General features: G+C 31.2%; 3 protein-coding genes across 10 annotated transcripts; all 3 read left to right on the top strand.

Annotated features, from left to right (window-relative positions):
- Window positions 1-10,501: 10,501 nt before the first annotated feature.
- LOC106435370 (putative E3 ubiquitin-protein ligase XBAT35) lies at window positions 10,502-12,206 on the top strand. Of its 8 annotated transcripts, none has more exons than XM_022688630.2 (3): window positions 10,502-10,612; window positions 10,834-10,976; window positions 11,267-12,206. In XM_022688630.2, exon 3 carries the CDS (start codon window positions 11,267-11,269, stop codon window positions 12,065-12,067), a length of 801 nt encoding a protein of 266 aa, XP_022544351.1. In that variant the 5' UTR covers window positions 10,502-10,612; window positions 10,834-10,976; the 3' UTR covers window positions 12,068-12,206. The 8 variants fall into 8 exon arrangements, with proteins under 8 accessions (XP_022544351.1, XP_013731695.1, XP_013731697.1 ...); XM_013876241.3 differs by having other exon boundaries at window positions 11,226-12,206; XM_013876243.3 differs by having other exon boundaries at window positions 10,504-10,612; window positions 10,834-10,896; window positions 11,226-12,206.
- A 3,803-nt stretch (window positions 12,207-16,009) lies between these two features.
- Window positions 16,010-19,341, top strand: LOC106435373 (ER lumen protein-retaining receptor B). Its single transcript, XM_013876250.3, has 5 exons — window positions 16,010-18,040; window positions 18,138-18,519; window positions 18,599-18,672; window positions 18,894-18,957; window positions 19,040-19,341. Exons 1-5 carry the CDS (start codon window positions 17,950-17,952, stop codon window positions 19,074-19,076), a joined length of 648 nt encoding a protein of 215 aa, XP_013731704.1. The 5' UTR covers window positions 16,010-17,949; the 3' UTR covers window positions 19,077-19,341.
- Window positions 19,342-20,144: 803 nt separating this feature from the next.
- LOC106435372 (xyloglucan endotransglucosylase/hydrolase protein 3-like) lies at window positions 20,145-22,193 on the top strand. The gene is made up of 4 exons (XM_013876249.3): window positions 20,145-20,391; window positions 21,118-21,218; window positions 21,309-21,502; window positions 21,616-22,193. The coding sequence occupies exons 1-4, from the start codon at window positions 20,190-20,192 to the stop codon at window positions 21,998-22,000; spliced, it is 882 nt and encodes a 293-aa protein (XP_013731703.2). The 5' UTR covers window positions 20,145-20,189; the 3' UTR covers window positions 22,001-22,193.
- Window positions 22,194-22,265: the final 72 nt, after the last annotated feature.

The following is a 22,265-nucleotide window of genomic DNA, read 5'->3' as shown; positions in this document are numbered from 1 at the left end:
ATTTTTTAATCTAAAAAAGTATTTTGTCTATTTGATATGGTATATAATTAAATTTAAATGATAGCAACATTACATAGTATATTTTATTATTAATATCTATTAAATGATGCTTTCTACTCATATTTTTTTTGATCATTTGAATCTCTTATAGTAAAAACTTTAAATTACTGATAATAAAATTTCATTGTGAGATTAATAGTTTAAGTAATTTATAATATTTAAACAAAAATAAAATGATATATATATATATATTTTTCTCAAAAAAAAAATTCAAAGTATATTTCAAAATTAGAATATTTATGTATTTTTATATGGCATATAGTTTAATTTAAAATGATATATATATATTTATATATCTTTTAATTTTAATATTTATTAAATGAGACTTTCGACTTATATGATTTTGTAATCATTTGTATCATGTCATAACAAAAATTTTAAATCATGGATCACAAAACTTGAATGTGAGACTTTTAACACTTTTAGTAATTTATACTTGTTTTAAAAAAATCAAAATATAACATATACAGAAAAATCTAAATATTTATTATATGGTTAATATGGTTGTTTAATTTATTTCAATAGTTTAAAATTAAAAAAAATATAATATAAGATGTACTTATTTTTATCAAATCTTTATTATTCAAAATCATTAATTGTCATATATACTTTAGCCACATTAGAAAATTATGTAATTTTATTGAAGGAAATAATGAAACACATTAATAATGTATTTATGGTTAGTTTAATAAAAAGCTTAGTATATATTTTGATAGACCAACATATTTCTCTAAGGATTCTAATAATCATTATAGTGATGACATGTGGCTACAAAAAAAATGTTGTAATGCTTCTCAATTAATATATAAGGGATTACTCCAGGAATTGGTCTACGAATCCAAAGCGGAATAAAAAAAAACCAACACAAATCAAACTACGGAAAAGATCCGAGCTATCCTAGGTAAACCATCTACTGTCTCATTATGCTCCTTTGATATGTAAAAGATTTTGAAGTTCTTAAATCTTCGTTGAAACGATGTTCACCTAATTTTGTGGAGAACCTCGACCATGTTTTAGGGTCCTGAATCATCAAAATTATATCTTTGCAATGTATTCCAAAACATGACTCAAAACATAGACCATGTATAACACAAAACAACACCAAAGCGACTCCAAACATATAGAATATAGGGCTTTTTCAAATATGACTCAAAACAAAAAGTCAAACACAAACTAACCCATGATTTTTTTGAAACTTTCATTTGCTATATTCACCCCAGAATTTCGGATTATTCACAAAAATGTCATTACTTTTTTTTTCTTTTTTTTCGAAAATGAGTGTTTTACTCTATCAACCTCATATTCATCAAGTATTTACAATATTGCCATTGCCATCAATACACCAACCTACCATGAACAACCAATTTGAAGTTTTTAATGCACCAAAGTTTCGATTTTTACTCTTCATATCTCATTACTTATGCACACAAACTACATCTATTTCACTTTCTCCCTATATTCATCAAAAAAAAATCCAAGATTTTGATTCTAAACTTTGTAAGGTTCAAACTCATGATCTTGGTCATTAACAAGTGGATATGTTTTGTGGAGAAGTTTTGTGTGATAAGAGAAGTTAATCAAGTTATATCACTGATTGAAAGTATGAAATTGTTTTTTTTTCAGATATATTCGTCGGAGACGTACTCCGTTAAGTCTTTCTGATCGTAGAAGACTTATACGGAAGTCTTCTGGTCAATGCAGATGTTAGTTTTGTAATTTACTTTATGTGCGTTTTTAAAGACGACTTCTTTGGAAGTCTTCCAACTTTTCTTTGTTAACAAAAAAATCTTGTAAATACCAGAGAAGACTTCCTGGTGAGTCTTCTAGGATAAACAAGTTAGTTTTGCAATTGACGATTGTGTCAAAAATTTGACTTTCTCTAGATGACTTACACAGAAGTCTTCCGGAAGTCTTACACTTCCGGCGGAAGACTTCCCTCTAAGTCTTTTGAACTCTCGGTGGAAGTCTTCTCACTGTTGGTGAAAGTCGTTCGGTTACTTTTGCAATTGTAAAATAAAACTTAAATATTTAATTTTAATTAGACGACTTCAATGTAAGTCTTCCGGAAGACTTACAAGGAAGTCTTCTAATTAAAACTAAATATTTGAATTTTATTTTTCAATTGCAACAGTAACCTGAGACGACTTACATGTATTATTTAAGTCGTCTAGTTAAATGTATTATTTTAGTTTTATTTTTCTGGTGGAAGACTTTCATGTAAGTCTTCTAGAAAAAATCAAATTTCTGACACAATTCGCTCAATTACAAAACTAACATGTTTATTCTAGAAAACTTACCGGTAAGTCTTCTCTGGTATTTTCGAGATTTTTTCAAAAACAAAAGTAAGCCGATATTTACAAAGGAATACTTCCAAAGAAGTTTGATGTAGAGTAGACTTCTATGGAAGTCTTCCTTTGTAAATTTTCAATTGCAAAAATGACCTAAATGGAAGACTTTTTGGAAATCTTCTGGCAGACGACTTTTGTGGAAGTCTTCTACGTTAATGTTTAATAAATTTTCATTTTCCTTAAAACTATAAAGGCTTTTTAACATTTTCTTGTTAATTCATGTATATTAATCGATATTGGGGCTTCTAAATGAAATTTATAAATTAATTGATATTAATTATGAGGTTAGCAACATTCGTGTTTATAATGTTTCTAGCTAATTCGAGTATTTAGCTTTAAGATATTTATTTTAACTTTCAAAAGTGTTACGTAACTTCAAGATTATCAAGTTATATGGTTTAATATGTCTTCTTAGATCATAAGATATATTTTTGAATTTTCATGAGATTTAAAGTTTTGAATTTTCACTTAAATTTTAAGTTTTCCGCTTAAATTTCCTGTTTATATTTTATTTTCCCGCTTAAAAATTAAGTCTTCCCAAAACCATGGGTAGTGTACCTGCACAGTGACCTTTTCTAGTGTACCTGTGGTTAGGTATTGTGTTCAGTTTTTATGGATAGTGTACCTGCACAGTGACCATTTCCTGATCTCTATTGTTGAAACAGATTTTCTGAGGCAGCGGTTTCATCAAGTTTACCTCCACCAACACCCTTGCCACATCCATATGCACACATCTTTCAGTGTTTGGATGGAGCTTCACAAATTTCCCTGTAGTACGAGATAAGAAACGAAGTCCATCCAACGAGTAGAGGTAGCCTGGAACATTCACCAAATCCACCCACAGAGGCAGAGCACTAAGATCTGGGGGAGCCTGAGCATTTCTGGATTCCACTCACTGACCACTAATGGAACATTAGCAATGTGCCAGTACTTCCTCCTCAAGACCCGCTTCCTCACCAGCTCATCTTCAATCCTGAAGAGAACTGTTCTTTTGCTAATGAACTGGACGTCAATCTTTGATTTTTGAGAGCTCCATATCCTGTTTACCGTAGAATGAATTGATCCGATAAACGGCGAGTCACCCATGAAATACCCAACCACACAACTCTTTCATAGTGGCGCAACATCCTCAAAAACCTCCACAGGAATTTCGATGTCCTAATTAACTTTCATTTCTTTTCACTTTTCATTTCTTATATTGTGTTCAGTTTAAATGTTTATATATACTATTTTCTCTAATCATGAGTATAAAGTTTATAACAACTCATCTATGCACCATGATTATAAAATACAAAAATATTAACTTGAACTTATGAGTGAAAACGGGTTTTAATCCCTTATATACTAAAGCGCAAGTCGCCTGACAAATAAAATAATGCCACGTGGAAAAGTTGTAAAAAATTAATTGATTTGTTTTTATCTCTTATTTTTATGCAATTTAAATTTGTAACTACCTTTTGTTCAAAAAAAAAAAAATTTGTAACTACCTATATTCCAATTTTTTCTCAAAAAAAGTTACCCACGTTAACTCACATCCTCCTCTGAAACTGTTTTCTTCATCTCCTGTATAAGTATCAAATCATCTCCACTTTCTTCTACGTTGTATCTCTAACAAACAAAATCCTTCAAACTTTTTTCTTTACATTTCATTTGAGGTTGAATTATCAAAATAAATAGGTACATCACGTTATCAAAAGGAAGAAGTAAGTGTTTCATAGTCCTCCAACAATAATATAACGTTTACGTTTATATTTATTACCCATGTGCATTGTGCAACCATAATCACTACTACGTAACCTATTGCTTATTAATTTATAGATATCAGTTTTCTATGTTTTTGTCAATTATGTTTTAAAAGATTATTTTACATTTTTGCTATAGATGGAGAGAACAAATGTGAAAGAAGATGACAAAGACTTGCAATTCCGCTCAACTCAAGATTTGATGAATCATCACTATAACGTCAGAGGTGGCTGAAGGGGTAAATCATCGACATTAAAATCATATAATTTGATAGTTATCAACATAAAAAAAAATCTGAATCTATCGCAAAATAAAACAGTCTTAAAAATAAACAAACTGTCTCTAAAGAAAATGAACACAAATAGATAGCATTCAGTTCTTTCCTATTTGCACTCCCTTCTTTATTCTCAATCGTTTCATCTCTTCAATTTTTTTTGGGTTTTGTGTTAGCAACAAATAGATAGCATTATGAATATTTTTATTCCAATTCAAATTTATCTTCTCAATGTCATTCTTCTTATTCTTTTTGTATGACTCAGCTTGAAGTTCGTTTTAGTGGATTATTCATAAAAAAGTTAGGGACAACCAGGCTGTATAAATAGATTCTAAAAATCAGACCATGGAAATACTAAAGTAAATATTTTATCACTTTTCTTTCAGTTAACCATGGAAAGTTGCAATGTTATTGAGTTTTGTGGGTGATATTTTTTGGTTTATCATGGATATAAGGTAATAAAAAAAAGGCTAGAACATCTTACCTTATTAATGTGAAGATTGATGATAGCATATCCGCAGTGTTTTGTGTAGAGGAGATTAAAGTAATATGTAAACAAAGATATTTTAATTTATTACTGCCGTAAATTGTTATTATTTTCTAGATGTATATTATACATAATTTATGACTATGCAAATATATATAACATTCTTTGTCATCTCTTGACACCTAAAAATATTAAGAGATGATCTATGTGGTTTAGTACACTTTTAACCCAAAAATTTAATTTTAATACATGTTAAACTTATATGTTAAAGCTATTGTGTTTATTTTAGTAAGAAAAAATAAATGTGTTTATTTTAGTAAGATTTTTTTTCCTGTGCGTAGCACAGGGCAAACACTAGTTATAAAATAAATCTCAAACAATATATGCAAAAAAAAATCATAATACTATAATAAAATAATTTATTATTTTATGATTTATCAATACTATCAAAACATAAGCAATTTTATTTACTTACAAATAGTCTAGGTTGGACCATTATATTTAATTATATTTCATATTATTTCTACTCATATCTAATTTAATTGTTAAATATATATCATACCTAAAATTAAGGAACTAACTAACTAATCAATTATTTTTTAAACTAATGAATTTAATTTATATTAATTCGAAATTCAAATAACTAATCAATTATATTTTAGTTATTAATGTAATAAATAATTATATATATATATATATCTATTCATTCGTATATATACAACTATATATTAATCCAAATGCAAAAAAAAAACAAATTGTTCAAAACCCTCACCAAATACATAAAAATATAATTCTTATAGTTAGAGTATTAATATATATCTATAAAAATATATATTATAAAATAAATATAAATAGTAATTATATGATGAAACATGTTACTATTGATAGTTTAATGAATATATTTTTTACGGGTTACTCAAACAGACATGTAATATATATATCAAATATAAACCAATTGAACAAATATATTAACACAAATATATCATAAAACATTACATTAACATAAATTGAAGTCCGAGAGTAAGAGTCAATATTTTAATTCTCTTAAAATATAATTATATCTATAAATTATAAAAATTAAGAACTAAATATAATAAAAATATATATCAAAATTAAAATAATAAATATTTACATTTCTAATGCGAATAATGAAATTAACTTTTAAATTTAAAATAAGCCATATACAAAACATCAAAAAGTATCTAATAATATGTGAATAACAAAAGTAAACTAACTAAATACACAATTATATTTTTTTTGCAAACGTAAATCATTAATTTGTAATAGACGTATACACATTATTGATGCTCAAATCTATTTTATTTTTAGTATGCATCCACTCAAATATTAATCCATTAACAAGATTGAATTTTAGTTGGACTAAAATTGTATTAAAATTGGAATATCAATTTCATAATATATTCACTATTCATCTGAACGTTCATGAATATATATTACAATACTCTAAATATAATAATAAATCAAACCGGATTACATATTGGGTCATTTATCAATTCAACCGATAACCAGATCTCGGGTTTTAGCGGTTGTTACGGGTTTTATAGAATTTTTAAATAACAGTTTTTTTTTTGAAAACTAAAATGGATTACATATGAACCACCGAATTTGGTTATTTAACTGCTGGGCCGGGTCGGATTTCAAAACATTGAATATAATTTTTATTTGTAATATCTAAGTGTAGATACAATTAAAATACAAATATATATCAAATAAATTTGGAATGTTTTGAAAATAATCTCGCGCTTTGAAAGCACGGGTCAAAATCTAGTATTAAATTAAAACATCAAACAAAAACCCGTTGCAACGCAATGGGCTCATATCTTGTTGTTATATAAAGTTTTAGTTTACTGTTGTTTAACTTTCTTAATATATTTTAAAAAATATTTGAATTTGGATATTATTGAATATCTTAACTTTTAAACGGATATTCAAAACTTACAAATCTTGATTTGAGTAGTTAAATATGGACTTAGGGACTTGGATCTAAATATTTTTATGTTTTGATATCTGAATCTGTCGTTTAATAGATTCAAACATATCATGAAAAACTTTCATACTTATTTGTAATGGTGTGAGTGGTTATAATTATTTTACTAGATTTTGATCTGCGCTTAAAAAGTGCGGATTTGTTTTTGAAATTAAATAATTGTTTTAAACGAATTTCTATAAGATAGTGTATAAGTTTTAGCATACTTATCTAGAACATCGAATCAAACTGTACCAAATAAAAAAAAACGAAAATTGGACTGAATTTCATAAGTAACCGAGCAGATAATATATGCATGTAACCGGAAAATTGAAATCGAACTGAGAATCAAATTGGTTTCTGAATTTTAAAATGCAAATTATATATTTACATATATTAATTATATTTAATTCATAAATGACCAAATACCCTAACAATACTATTTATAAATAAAATTACCCAGAAAAACAAATTATCCAAATATTTTTTATTCAAAATGTTTAAATTATCCTTATTTTATCTGAATAATCCAAATTACTTGATATCTAAACTGAAAACCCTCAAATTATCTGATTTGTTTTTATAAAAATCACCCAAAAATCAGAATCAAACCGGAATTGAATCGGACCCATATCTTTCTGCAAATTAGCCATTTCCAACTTTGCTACTAAACCTAGCCAAAGAACTAAACAACCCAATTGAAACCAAACTAAACTTTGTAAATACCTGAACAGTTTCTAAATTTTATAATCAGAACACCTAAAACCAAAATACCCAAACTAAAACCAAATAATGAGGGATAATAGTACATCTACATTTAAATAGTGCGAAGAATATATTCTATTTTTACAAATTATTTAAATCATTTTAGTGGAGTATATATGTGGTTTATAAATGAAAAAAATATAAGCATTATTTTATATTTGATCCAAACCCGTGATCGAACGCTAAACCTGGTGACCGTATATAATCCAAACTAACTATGTTCTTCTATTATAGGTTTTACCAATTGGTATGTTTTTACAAAATTTGGATATAATGAAAATCTATTAACTAAAAATACGATAAAATCCAAAAATTTGTTATTAACCTATAAACCGACACCGGTTGATCCGACAAAAAAAAACTTATAATATTTGAATTTGTCGTATCAAATAATAAATACATTGTATTTATGCTATGTATTTTAATTTATAGGTTTTGTGACGATCATTATTTATTTTTTTCTCTTAGATGCATACACTAGGCTTATTTTATCTATTAATTAAATTAAATTTGTAATTAAATACTATTAAGATTCATGTTCACATGAGTAATTCACTTTTTCTTAATGTTACAATCAATATAAATATATATATATATATATAATTGACATATCGCAGAACAACTTTGCATATGGAAAGTATAATAATAATATGGAAGAATGTGAATATCTCGAAGTGGAAAAACGATATGTGATTAAAATATATTTAGTTATAACTTCCGGTTAATTATAGGAGATAATATAGGGTACGAAGCATTGATTGATATTGCATAGTTATAGTTAGATTAACTATTATATGGCTAAACAGTTAAATAATAAATAGTAATAAATATAGATAGATCCAACAACCTTTTTAAGTTGATTTATTAAAATTTATTTCCTTTTAATAATATTGATTTAAAATTTTAACTTTAGTATTTATTTTTATTGATATTAAATAGTTGAGAGATTTGGGAAAAAATATTTACCGATAACAATGCTTTTACTAATCTTGTTTACACAGCATATAATTGATGATATACTTGTTCCTTTGAAAATGAAAGAATATTATACACGGTCGAAAATATGATAATTTGGATAAATACTGTTTTGAAGAATCTCAATTCTCAGAATGACGGCAATCAAACCGAAAATCATGGTACGAATGATGTTATGGCTGGCCATTAGTCTTGATCCAACATGATGGTCTTCAATGTGTTGGGGCCCTTAAATGTTTTGAACAAATGGGGCACCCTCGTTATCATTTGTTACTATAAATCAGTTTTTTGTTTTGTGAAAGTGTAGAGTAAAACTCTAACTAACTATTGAACTATAACTTGGAAAATATGAAGCATATTTGTCTCATTAGTGGATTAATTAGTCCGTAAATATGGTTAAGCCTAACTGAAGTTGTTAGGGGTAGTTATTGTTTGGTGACTGTTTCCTCTATTCAATAATCCATCTTTTCATGATATATGATGTTTTGCTTATTGCACAAAGTTCAAAACATTATATTTTTCTATAAAGCAATTTTAAAGATATAATTTTAAAATCATTCAACCAATTATAAAAAAAGACCGTAAAATTTTATTGGTTGAACAGTTTCTGATAAAGTAAAAATTATTCTTAAAATCTCAAAACATTATATATTTTAAAACAACATAAATCTTCTAAAACATCATATAATTTGAAATGGATAGAGTATTAAAAACTCTGAAAGCACTACAAATGTAAAACCGGCTCAGTCTAGACGAATTCTTTCTTGTCGGGTTTAACTTGTAGATTAATGGTTTACGACTTATAATGATCATCTTTCACAAGCCTCTGGACTAACGATCAACTCCTTAAAGTTTAAGATTAACACAAGGGCTTCCCGTCACCAACTACTTACAAACAAAATGTAAGGCCAACAACTATTACTCACAAAAACATATAATAAAATGTACTATGCAAATCATGTTTATACGACAATTACTATAATTGAAAACATCAACAAAATTTCCAAAATATACATGTTATGTGGGTGAAATTTAGGTCTTCCAAAATTTTCTCACATTCATTTTGATGAAATAATTATTCGTTTGAAGTTTCTTAGATTTATATAAATTATATCAGACATAAAACTTAAAATCCAAATTACTTATATAGGTATTTCAAAATTTAATATTTTTAAAAAAATTCAAATATAGCAAAAATACGTATACTAAATTAATCTTTATCCAAATTAATGCATATTTAGATAATAATTTTAATCAGTAGCGGAGCAACCATTACGGCAGGAGGTCATGTGACACCTATGAATTCTGACGAAAACAAATTTTACTTATGGTTTAAACAACAATTCTAATGAAAATTGCAAAAGGTATGTTATGTGACTCCTAGTATTTTTTTTTATCCTAAGTCCTAACTAATTACTCAAAATTTCATCTCATATTTTATTAGATATATTTTTAAGTACTACTTTTTGTATTCTAATTATTACTCCCGATCTCTTATCTGTATATTTTGTCCCGATATTTGAAATGTACAATCTTATTAAAAATCAGCTAAACATATTGAAATGTTGAGTCCAAAACTAAGATTTTAACTTCAGTGGAAGTACAAGTTAATGGAAAAAACCGACAAGAATCAAATGCAATTGTCATGTGGTTAACAAATTTTCCTTTTCCAGACAAGCAAATGACTCTCCATCGTTAGTTTCGGTAGTGTGCGACCAAAACTGTAATAAATACCCTTATGGTCCACACGAAAATAACACTAAAAATCAAAAGAATTATCAATAAAGACACGTAAATGGATGGATAAATAAGTAATTACAAAACCTCATGGTACAGTAAATAACGTTTACCCGTTACACCAACACCACCAATCGTGGGCGTCTTCGTGCTTGTACACATTTTTTTCCTTTTTTTATATACTCTCCTTCTTTCACATAAAGATAAAGCGAGAAGAAAAGAGTTCAACTTCAAAGGTATCAATCATGTTATGTAAATAAAGCTATTTGTAGTTCGCCAAAAAAAAAAAAAAGAAGCTATCCGTAGATATACATATATATATATTCTTCTGTGAAGTAATATGATTGCTGTCTGACACTGATCTTTAAAAAAGTAGAAGAATCGGAATTAATCTCTCTCTCTCTCTCTCTCTCTCTCTTTGCCAGAATAGTTTAAAAGTATATTCTATTTATTACAGATCTGCTCTTGGATTTCGGATTCTGCTGCAAACGAAGAAAGCCAAAGTGTTCATCTGTTCAGTGTAAGAAACTCTAGAAATTTTCTCGGGAAGCTATGGTTTTCTTTGAAGCTGAGAATAGTAAAATGAGTCTGAATTAAAAGGTCAGCAAAATTCATTTTTTTTATATATGATGGTAGCAAGATTTTAATTTTTGAATGTTTTTTCATGGGAAATTTTTTTTTCTCGGGAAGATTTCATCTAGGGGTTGATACTGATTCTTTTAGCTTCGATTTCAGTTTCCTAGATATCTGAGTTAGGAAAGCTGAGATTACTAAGTTTATTCCACTCCTTGATTATCCCGAGAAAATCTTCGATTTTGTTTTTTAACGCTATTTTTCGTTGTTTTTCAGTTCACAATCTCATTCTATATTCTCTCTTGACTCCGTAAAAGATGATGCAAATGGACGGTGGTGATAGGCTGAGAGTGACGTTACTAGATTGTATGGAGACTGGCCGGAGCTCGTTACCGGGGTTGACTCTCGAAGCTATTCTAATGGCCGACAGAAACGGAACCCCGCCGCAGCCTCTGCCGTCTAGGAACCAATCGAATCGGACACTTCTTGATGTAATGCAGAGAGAGCACCGACACGACTACAGCAGCCACCGAGACAAGACCGCTTGGAAGTCTCTCCGCGAAAAGCTCCGCCTCAAACGCAATGCTACCGTTTGGATCTCGTCGAATCCTATCCCGAGTTTGAATACTCCTGTCCTTAACCGGGATAATGACAGTCACCAGCTCGGTTCTCTCCTCTCCAACTCCAGAAACGAAGGAGGACAATCGCAACCGGAGTCTGCTTCCAGCGGCGGAGTAACGGCGGATGGGAGGTTACAGTTAGGAGCGGTGTTGGCGGAGGAGAGAGCGTTATCAGCGAGGGAAGAGGAAACGCCGCCGGTGACGGCAGACATGCAGCCGGCGAGGATGTCGTTGATGGAGTTGTTGGATGAGAACGAAGGGCAAATGAGCTTGGTAGGAGTAGGAGGAGACGGGGAGGAAGAGGAGAGAGGAGTGGTGGAGGAGACGGCGGCGGCCGCGGAGATAAGCTGTTGTGTTTGTATGGTAAGAAGCAAAGGAGCAGCGTTTATACCGTGTGGTCATACGTTCTGCAGGTTGTGTTCGAGAGAGCTTTGGGTTCAAAGAGGAAACTGTCCTCTATGCAACACCTCCATTTCAGAAATTCTTGATCTCTTTTAGCCATTTTCTTTTCACTTTTAATTATCATATTTAGGTTGTTTTATTTCTTGTTGTAATGTGTTGTTGAAAACTGAAGAGAAACTCTTTGTTGAATTCTCTCTCTCTCAGATTCATGGAAGTGTTAACCGTTTTTCTGTTATTTTTCCAGAAAATGTTAGTTAAACTATTACCACTAAATATCATTAATCAGCATCGTAGAACACGACAAATAGAAGAGACTACTCGAGAGTTTAGTTTAAATTGAAAAACATACTGGGAAAAGAAATTAAATTATTTATATTCATATAAAACATGAAAACATAAACCAAAAGTTACACTTTATTTACATAAATCATTTTATTGAAAAACTTCACCAACCCATCTATCTATCTTTTACATTTGGTAATATGGCAATCAAAGTACAATGGAGGAGTTGGGAGAGGAAAACAATTTATGGTTGACCATAAATTGCATATTTAATTCTGCTGTCACTGATGTGTGTTGGAAGATGTTCAATATGTGGTCGTTCAAGACGTGAACAATCTTCCGACTATACTTATGGCTAACAACAATCACCTAACTGAGAGGTACACTGGTTAACAACTCTACTTGCTGCGTGTTAAGACAAGTGTCTTTGTTACACATTGGATTTAACTGATAGCTTTAGAAAATTGAAGTGTTTACTTTAAACATCTCATAAAGAAGTATCAATGTTAAATACCCAAGCTCCGCTTGAGCCTTAGGCATGGGCATTCGGGGTCCCAATCGGGTTTCGGTTTTATCCATTCGGGTTTCGGTTTTTCGGGTTTATCAAAATCAACCCCATTCGGGTTATATAAAAGTTCGGTTCGGGACCGGTTCGGGTTCTATCGGGTTCGGATCGGGGTTAGTAAATCTTCAAAGAACCGGTATAACCCATTGTACTTTCGGGTTCGGGTCCCAGTCGGTTCTTCAGTTTAAAAATACCTGATTTGTACCTATTTTGTAACTAAAACATAAATGAAATCGGTTCTTCGGATTTAAAATACATGATTTGTACATATTTTAATAGCCAAAACATAAGTAAAATCAATTCAAAAATAAGAAAAAACATCAAACGTGATCATTGAAAATCAAGCAAAAGATAAACATAGTTAGTGATAGAAAGAAAACCAGATAAATGAAATCATAAAACAAAAAATAAGTTCTCATGAAATGAGAAATATTATTCAATAAAAACAAAACCAAAATCAAAAAACTTCAGGCATCAACCGCCACATTCCACCATCAATCTTCATGTAACATATAATTATTTTAGAAGTTCAATAATATCTTAAAGTATTTTGGATACATATTAAGAATTAAGATCATATTTGGTAGAAGTTCTTTTTGTGATTTTAAATGTTTCGGGTTCTATCGGATATCCATTTAGGTACGGATTCGGTTCGGATAATACCCATAACCCAAAATACCAAAAAACAGGATCCATTCGGTATTTATGTCGGGTTCGGATCGGTTCGGATTCATTTTTATCGGATCGGGTTCGGTTCGGATTTTCGGGTTCGGTTTATTTGCCCAGCCCTATTGAGCCTTCTCAAATTTTTTTTCTGGACTCGGAGATTATTTTGACGCCAATAACATATCTACTATCATTAACTCCTTCCCATGAAACCAACCTCATGGTCCTCATCATTTACTAGAATATGTCCGAAAACATTACCTTGCATCACCACTTTGGAATATTTCACTAATTCGAGTTCTCTCACTGAAAATATACAAATATGCTTTCAGTATTTACAACATTCCAAATGATCATAGTTGTTGGAGATTAGTCTAACACAAGACTCATTAGAATGTTAGAACCAAAATCAAGCCCAACCTATATAAGAAAATAGACCTTTGTGACTGACAAATCGTATTGATGTGAAAAACTATCACTATTCATTCAAAAGACAGTCATAATCGTATAAACATTCTACATTTAGAGATCGTCAACATCGACCACCACCACAAATCATCATGGACAACCTCTTCTCTTCAGAGGAGATCCCCTTTTGATGATCTTAAATCCCATCAAAAAGACTTTGTTTAGATTGTAAGCTCAGGGATCTGGAGCTTGACATGCTGGTGCATTGATACAGAGAGAGTGTTGACTGATATGGTTCTTTGGAGTATGACTCAGACATATCAAAGAATGTTGAAGTTTGGCGTGCTGCTGTTGTGTTACACATGGACGATAATGTGTAACACATCGACGTGGACAGAAGGAACTAAGACGTGATGACGTGGAGAGTTTCCATTGGCTGATCTTGTTTGGACGTGATTCACAAACTAGAATATCCTCAGATCACAAATTGGAAGATTTGTTGATGCTGATTTTTAGGAAAAGAGATATTGCACAATTGAAAAGAATTGGTGGCAATATATAGGAAAGCTTAGACTTAGGATTAGGTTAAGATTTCAACGTTATATTCTCACAGAAAGACAAACATGGGTTTTGGGGTTTCAGGAAGTGAGTGATTTGTAAACGTGATCTACAGAGCTTGGTTCACGCAAAGGGTAGATTAAGAATTGGTCTGTGACAAGCCGCGTGTGGCGTTGTGTAATTCGGATTAGACAAGTCTTTGTAAAAGATTGTTTACGTGATTCTTAATAAAGAAACAGTTGGTCTTGAATCTTTTGTGTTCTTATTGGTTTCACCTGCTGTAGATTTTTCATAGATGACCTTGTTTAAACAATCTCTTTACTCTTTGTAATTGCCAAACTATTTTATATGTCTGATTATTAATACGAAAATCTCCGAACCATTCAGACATTTGACATTCACTTTATTGCTGCCAACTATGCAATTGCAAACAATAATAATGCATAAATTAGAATCACCAAAAACCAAATTTTGATGTTCAAATAACAATGATATGCATATTTAAACTAGAACCCCAATGCATAAATTAGAACTCTACATTTAATTATTTTTACACATATATACTCCATAAATGTATTTTGAATGACTATCTAAAAACAAGCCTACATACCATACAATTTATTGTGAAGTTATGGCAACACTTCCCTCTCACATTATCCTACTTGTACTTGTCCATGTAACTATCCATTTGGCAAAAGAAAAGATATTATCATGATAATCCGGCTATGTAAAATTTGATTTTTTTTCAATTTAATAAAAAGATACTCTAATATTTTACACATTTTATCTTAATTAAAATATTTCAAAATCTATTTGGAATTTTGAATGAATATGTCTTTGTATTATAGTAATAATTTTAATATGTACTTTTAATTAACTACATAATTTGTATTTTGTATTTTATATTAAATTATTATTAATTCATTTAATATACATAATAAAAATGAAAATATATGATATTTAATGTATCCATTATATACAAGAAAAAACTATTATAATAAATAATAATTATATTTCTATTGATTTTTATATGATTACTATTTTTGATTATTGTACGACCAAATACGTAAATATATATCAAGAAAAAGGCAGATTGAAAAAAATATTAGATCATTTTATTTATAAAATATTAAGACCGTAAAAATGCAAGATAAGTTTAAATTAATAAATAAATTATATATAAAATTATATTTTTTGAAACAAGAGAAATACCCCCACGATGACATAAAAATAACACAGATAAAAAAAATGATCATACTAGCATTCATTAAAATATATAAATATACACATATCACTAAGGTTAATTGGTTGAGAATTATGATTTAGATTTTTGTGGATGGATGTTTAGAATTTAGAGTTTAGAGTGTATGACTTAAATTTTAGAGTAATTGTACTCTGTCTACAAACATAACCCCATAATTTGCACAAATGGAAGTTGTTTTTATTGCTGATGTGTTTTTTTTAAATGACATTTCTATCCCTATTCCTGCTACAATACAACGTATATTATATTGGTCTAATAAACACCTACCTAACCTATAATACGCAACATGTACAACAAAGAGTTGTTGCATGTTCACACTAATCGATACTCTTCAGTTCTTCTTCTCTTACATCTTTTTTCATCTAAAAAATGCACATTGTTTTCTCCGTCAAACTCTTAGTTAAAAGATTATGAAGTCCACCTGATCCCCTATTCTCCGCTATGTTTGTAAGTCCACAATGTGTTCTCCGTTGAAACTTTTAACCTTCTTTTATATCTACATCGGAAATCATTTAAAATTCACATCGATTCACTTGTCCTCTTCTGCAACCACCTCCGACTCGCCATGAACCTGAGCTCCGACTTCTTCCATCCACTGCCGCGTCAGAATGTACGCCGTCAAGCTTATCCCTTCACGACGGTGCTTCACCTTCCACCTATGTTTACGTCGAGACCGTCGCGAGACCGCTGCAAAATTTACACGGCGTACTCCTTCGTCACCGGATCTTTAGTCGCTTTGCTCTACCGACGTCGTCATGCTCGGATTCAAGCACTGCCATCGTGCTCCTCCTTGCCATCTCCATCAAGCTCAAGATCCGGCGAAGAGAAAGGTTGATCTATCCAATGGTGACTTTCTATTTTTTTGCACGACATGTCCCTGGCGTTCTAGTTCTTTTCAATTTGACCCCAAACATTTTAGACTTACAGAAACATCCTCGCGAATCAACCCCAAATCTTTCAATCGTGCGATGTAGCCAAGTGGGTCATTCGACAGTTACATATTTTATTAGACACCCTCGTATTTTATTAAATGGTTCATATTTTGTTAGCAAGCTATATGAGCACCAAATATAATAGACGGTTATATATTTTATTAGACGGGATAGATAACGTTGTTAGCAAGCTATGTGAACAGATTACATATGGTAATAATAGTAAATATTATAGTTGAAATAAGAAGATTATGAAAGCTAATAAAGAAAATTGAGAAAATGAGAGAAAAGTAAAACAAGAGAAGAAAGAAAACAGAATAATATTTTAAATAAAATAATATTTCTTGAATAGTGGGGTCTACTATTTTTTTTGCATAAGAAAATCATTTCTACGGGATTCTCTTGCCTCTTAACATAACAAAATGAATAATAGGGCCATCAGTGTATTTTAGACCTACTAATGTTGGATTCCACTACCCTTTTCTATCCTTGCAAATTTCATAATTATTGACTATTTTCTGTGCAAATGGCTCTAACATCTATGGTATAAAATTTAAAATAAAAATATTTTTATATTTGTAGCTATATTAAATGTATTATTATTAAGATTACTTAGTATTTTTTGCTCTTCACTGAATGACATTTTGATCATTTTCTTGTGTGTTTGATAAAAACTTGTGTTTTAGGAGAATTGCCATATTTTGTATAGGGTAAAAACTGTATTTTTTATTTAATATATCGATGTAGGATATTCTGATTAGATCTTTTGTATCTAGATATCTGCTTGACTATATGTAAAATCAGATCAAAATCGATTCAAACTAGCTAGTATGATAATGAATTTCAGCCATAGTAGTTTGAATTTTATTTTTGATTTATTCGACATTATTCACAACATATAGGATATAGCCATTTTGCAATCCAGTTTGTTCTTAATTATGCTATGTAACCAGTTGACACAGAGAAAATCAAACAGGTTATAGTGATAGAATTGTTTGATATTGAAACCGTGTTTTGAAGATTTACAAGGCAGGTAATAAAACGCAAGTATATTTTATTTTCGGTTAATCAAAATACACACCGGTTAGGTATGAAACCGATAAAATCGGGTAGGGTAATAAGATATCGTTACCCAAAAGAACAAAGCCCACAACGAGAAGTAATGGGCTTTCATTACCAGAGGGAAAAAAAGCAAAAACACGGGAGAAGAAGTTTGTGGAAACGGCACCAACGAGATCTATCTTAGCACGAGCCGAACCCGGATTGTGGTGTAGAGAAGGAAGAAGAGAGAGATCGAAAGAAGATGAACATTTTCAGATTAGCAGGTGATATGACTCACCTGGCCAGTGTTCTCGTCTTGCTCCTCAAGATCCACACCATCAAATCCTGCGCCGGTATCTTCATTTCCCATTCCGATGATAAGTTTAGGTTAAAATTGACGTTGACCGTATGATCTGAATGATTCGTTTGTAACGGTTAATTAACTTGCAGGTGTGTCATTGAGGACGCAAGAGCTCTACGCCATTGTGTTCGCTACGCGTTACTTGGACATTTTCACGAGCTTCGTGTCTGTCTACAACACCTTCATGAAGCTGGTCTTCTTAGGGAGCTCCTTTTCGATTGTCTGGTACATGAGGTACCATAAGGCTGTCCACAGGACTTACGACAGGGAGCAGGATACGTTTCGCCACTGGTTCCTTGTGCTTCCTTGCCTTGTCTTGGCTCTTCTCATCCACGAGAAGTTCACCTTTCTTGAGGTGCTCTGGACGTTTTCATTGTACTTGGAAGCTGTTGCTATATTACCTCAGCTTGTCTTGCTGCAAAGGACTAGAAATATCGATAACTTGACTGGCCAATACATTTTTCTCCTTGGGTACAACAAGCTCGCTTTCTTTGATTAGTGTTATTGCTTCTTCTTCCTTTGACTTCTCTTGATTGTCATCTTCTTGCAGTGGGTACAGGGGATTGTACATCCTAAACTGGATCTACCGTTACTTCACTGAGCCCCACTTTGTTCACTGGATAAGTATGACTCTCTCTCTCTCTCTCTCTTAACCTTCTTCATTGTTAGCTTAATTTAGCGTTTCAATAGATGCAGCATATATGTAGCTTCTTTGCCACATGTATCTTGTAGAAAGCATATGTCCTGAATATGCATCACTCCTTCTCATTGTCTTTGTGGAATATCCGTTGGTCTTTGTATATCTGACATGTCAAAATGGACTGTGTGTGATTACGATGATGCAGCATGGATCGCGGGGCTTGTCCAGACATTGCTCTATGCCGACTTCTTCTACTATTATTTCCTTAGGTAAAACCATCACCTTATCCTCTCCTTTTGTTCCTAACTCTACTTCTGCCTTTGACTGTTCTCTTCTGTTTTATGTTTGCAGCTGGAAGAACAACAAAAAGCTCCAATTGCCAGCTTAATTTTCTACAGTTTTCGATGCGCGGAAACCCTAAGGATTCAATTTGGTGCCGGTTAGAGGTTTACCAATTTACTCTGTTGGTGGTTAATGGAGGAGACGAGCATATAGATATATGTGTAAACTCCAGCGACCTAACTTACATTATACTCTCTTTCTTGAACTTTTTTCGTCAGTCTCAGCTTTTTTGCTCGAGTCAAGTAATGTTACTAGAGGATTTCGACAGGTGGACAGTAAAACATCCCATCTCAACGAGATTTGAACCACTATTACAATCAGAGTGAAAATGCATCAAAAATAATAATAATTTGGAGATACTGCGAGACTCCAGCTTAATAGAAAAGATAATTAAGCTTCTTTTTTAAAAAACAATGAAAGATTAAGCTTTTTTTTTTGTCGGTAGATAATTAAGGTTCTAAAATCTCATCCATCACTTTCGTGAATTTGGTACTAATTTAGGGAAGTCTTTGAGCATTAAATATGAAGCTTTGCACATCTAGAACATGCACACCCGTCTCTATACAATTCAAACTTCTATACAGTCATGTTCGGAACACTATACGATAGATCATAGATTCTTGTCTTTTCATTAACTCAATACGAAAAAGAAAGAGAACACAAATTTAGAACTACAACTAATCTTAACGTTTGTTTTTATTTTATTAGCAGGGGTTATTAAACCTATGATTTTTAGGCTGTCTTGTGTATTTTCAAGTTGACGTAACAACACTTAATTCTTTTTTTTTTATCAACACGTAACAAAACTTGATAATCTTAACATTTCTTATATGCATATATTCTAACTCCATCAAATTTTCCACGCACCTAAAATCATATAAGTGATATCCATAGTCGATCGAAGCAACATACTTCTCATAATAGCGCTATTGTAGAAAAGAATATTTAATGGATAACTACATCTCGAAGAAAAAGAAAGAGAGAATGGTGATGGGCATGGGACAATAAGAACTGGCGTGTAGGAGATGTATAGAGAATTTGATGTGACTCTAATCTCTCTGTCTCCACCATATCTTTCATGCTTTCCACTTTTTCAACCTTATTAAACCAGCTTGTATAGGTGCAACACTATAGTACCTCAGAGAAAAACCAAACCAAGATGATACATACGAAAATCTTTGGTGTTTTTGCAGTAGCGTTATGGTTATGGATAACAATGGTTGATGCTAGGTTTATCGGAGGGAGAGGAGTCGAGAAATATGTTACTTTCGGTCAGAACTATGTTGTTAAATGGGGTCAAGGTCATATTTCCACACTTCACTCTGGCAAAGAAGTTGATCTCTACATGGATCAGTCTTCAGGTTAGTATCTCTTTCTTTTGTTTCCTCTTATAAAAATACAAAAAGACAAGAAATTGTATAGTCCAAACTCCAAAGGGTTCTATTTATTAGTGACCAGGCAAGTATGATCATATGGTGTGTAATTAAATGGGCAATTGTCAATACTAGCACCTTTTGAAGTTTATGTCTCAAAAATAGTACTAGAAGGAGAAAGTCACAAAAATGACATTCATTAAAGAGTAAAATATCTCTAATACCCTTGGTTTAAAATTAAATAAACAAACAAAAATAAAAAATAAAAATAAAAAAATAAAAAACAAAAAATAAATTTTTTTTATAGTTTCAGATTATATGTTTTCAGATTCGAAATTTTTATAACTTTTTTTTGAAATTTTTTTTTCGAAATTTTTTTTTTATTTTTTTTCAAATTTTCTTTTTATAATTTAAAAATATTTTTTGAAACTGTTTTTAAAATTTTTATTTTTTATTTTAGTATTTATTTTTTATAAAATTTTAAACCCTAATTCCAAAACCCTACCCCTTAACTCTAAACCCTAAGGTTTGGATTAATTAACCCAAGGGGTATAAGTGTATATTTACCTTTTTAATGAAAGCTATTTTTGTGACTTTGAGCCTTGATTGCTATTTTGGGAACAAAAACTTGGTTTGGTGCTATACTTGTCTTTTTCTCTAATTAAATATTACTGAAGTGACAGTACTGGTTTGGCTTCTACGTACGTGAAACAGGTGCCGGGTTCGAATCCAAGAACATTTACGGATCAGGTCTCTTCCAAATGAGGATCAAAGTGCCCGGAGGAAATTCTGGCGGTGTCGTCACCGCTTTTTATGTTCGTTTGTATGATTGATAATATACATGTGTAGATGACTAACTCAACATTCATATTTATTTAACTGTCTTTATATGTAAATAATGACAGTTGACTTCGTTGGGAAGTAATCACGATGAGATTGACTTCGAGTTCTTAGGGAACAACGATGGAAAACCCATAACGTTACAGACAAATATCTTTGCGAATGGAGAAGGAAACAGAGAAGAGAGGTTCTTGCTTTGGTTTAACCCCATCAAACATTACCACACTTATGGGATTCTTTGGAACCCTTACCAAATTGTGTACGTTCTTGTTACAGTCCTTACTGTTATCTTCTCTATCCATTTCATGAAAAATGATAATTTTGTTTGTTCCTTAAGAATAAAATCAAGATTAAGGATGGTATGAATGATAGGTTTTATGTTGACAACATCCCAATAAGAGTCTACAAGAACCAAAACGGCGTTAACTATCCATCAAAGCCGATGCAAGTAGAGGCCAGTCTCTGGAACGGTGACGCTTGGGCAACTGATGGCGGTCGGACCAAGATTAACTATGCATACTCTCCTTTCATTGCCCATTTCCAAGACTTTTCCGGCCTGTCAGGCTGCTACATAGATGGTCGGAGTGATAACGTTGCCACTTGTGGATCTTCCAACTACTGGTGGAATGGAGGCAAATATCAAAGGCTAAGCGGATACGAACAGAAAATCTATGAGCATATCAGGAAGAAGTACATGAACTATGACTATTGCACTGATCGCTCTAAGTACCAAAGTCCTCCTAGAGAATGTTATTGAAATTACATAACGTTAATTATTATATATGTCTAGGGAAATATAAATAAATAAGTCGTACGGAAGATAAAAAAAGAGAGGTTAGATCAGCTTTCTTCTGAGGTTGGGGGGGGGGGGAATAATCGGCTAATTTAGCTTCAAAATTCTATGATAAAATGTCTTAAGAACATGTCTACAACAGAAAATAAAGTTTATATAAATTATTGCATTTTTTAAATTCAAGTTATTATAAAAATAAACTAAATTATTATTGCAGATTTGCGCTTAA

This window comes from Brassica napus, chromosome A7 (assembly GCF_020379485.1).
Source record: "Brassica napus cultivar Da-Ae chromosome A7, Da-Ae, whole genome shotgun sequence".
NCBI classification, from domain to species: domain Eukaryota; kingdom Viridiplantae; phylum Streptophyta; class Magnoliopsida; order Brassicales; family Brassicaceae; genus Brassica; species Brassica napus.
Note: the sequence above shows the minus strand (reverse complement) of the source record. Positions and strands in the feature narration are given on the sequence as shown.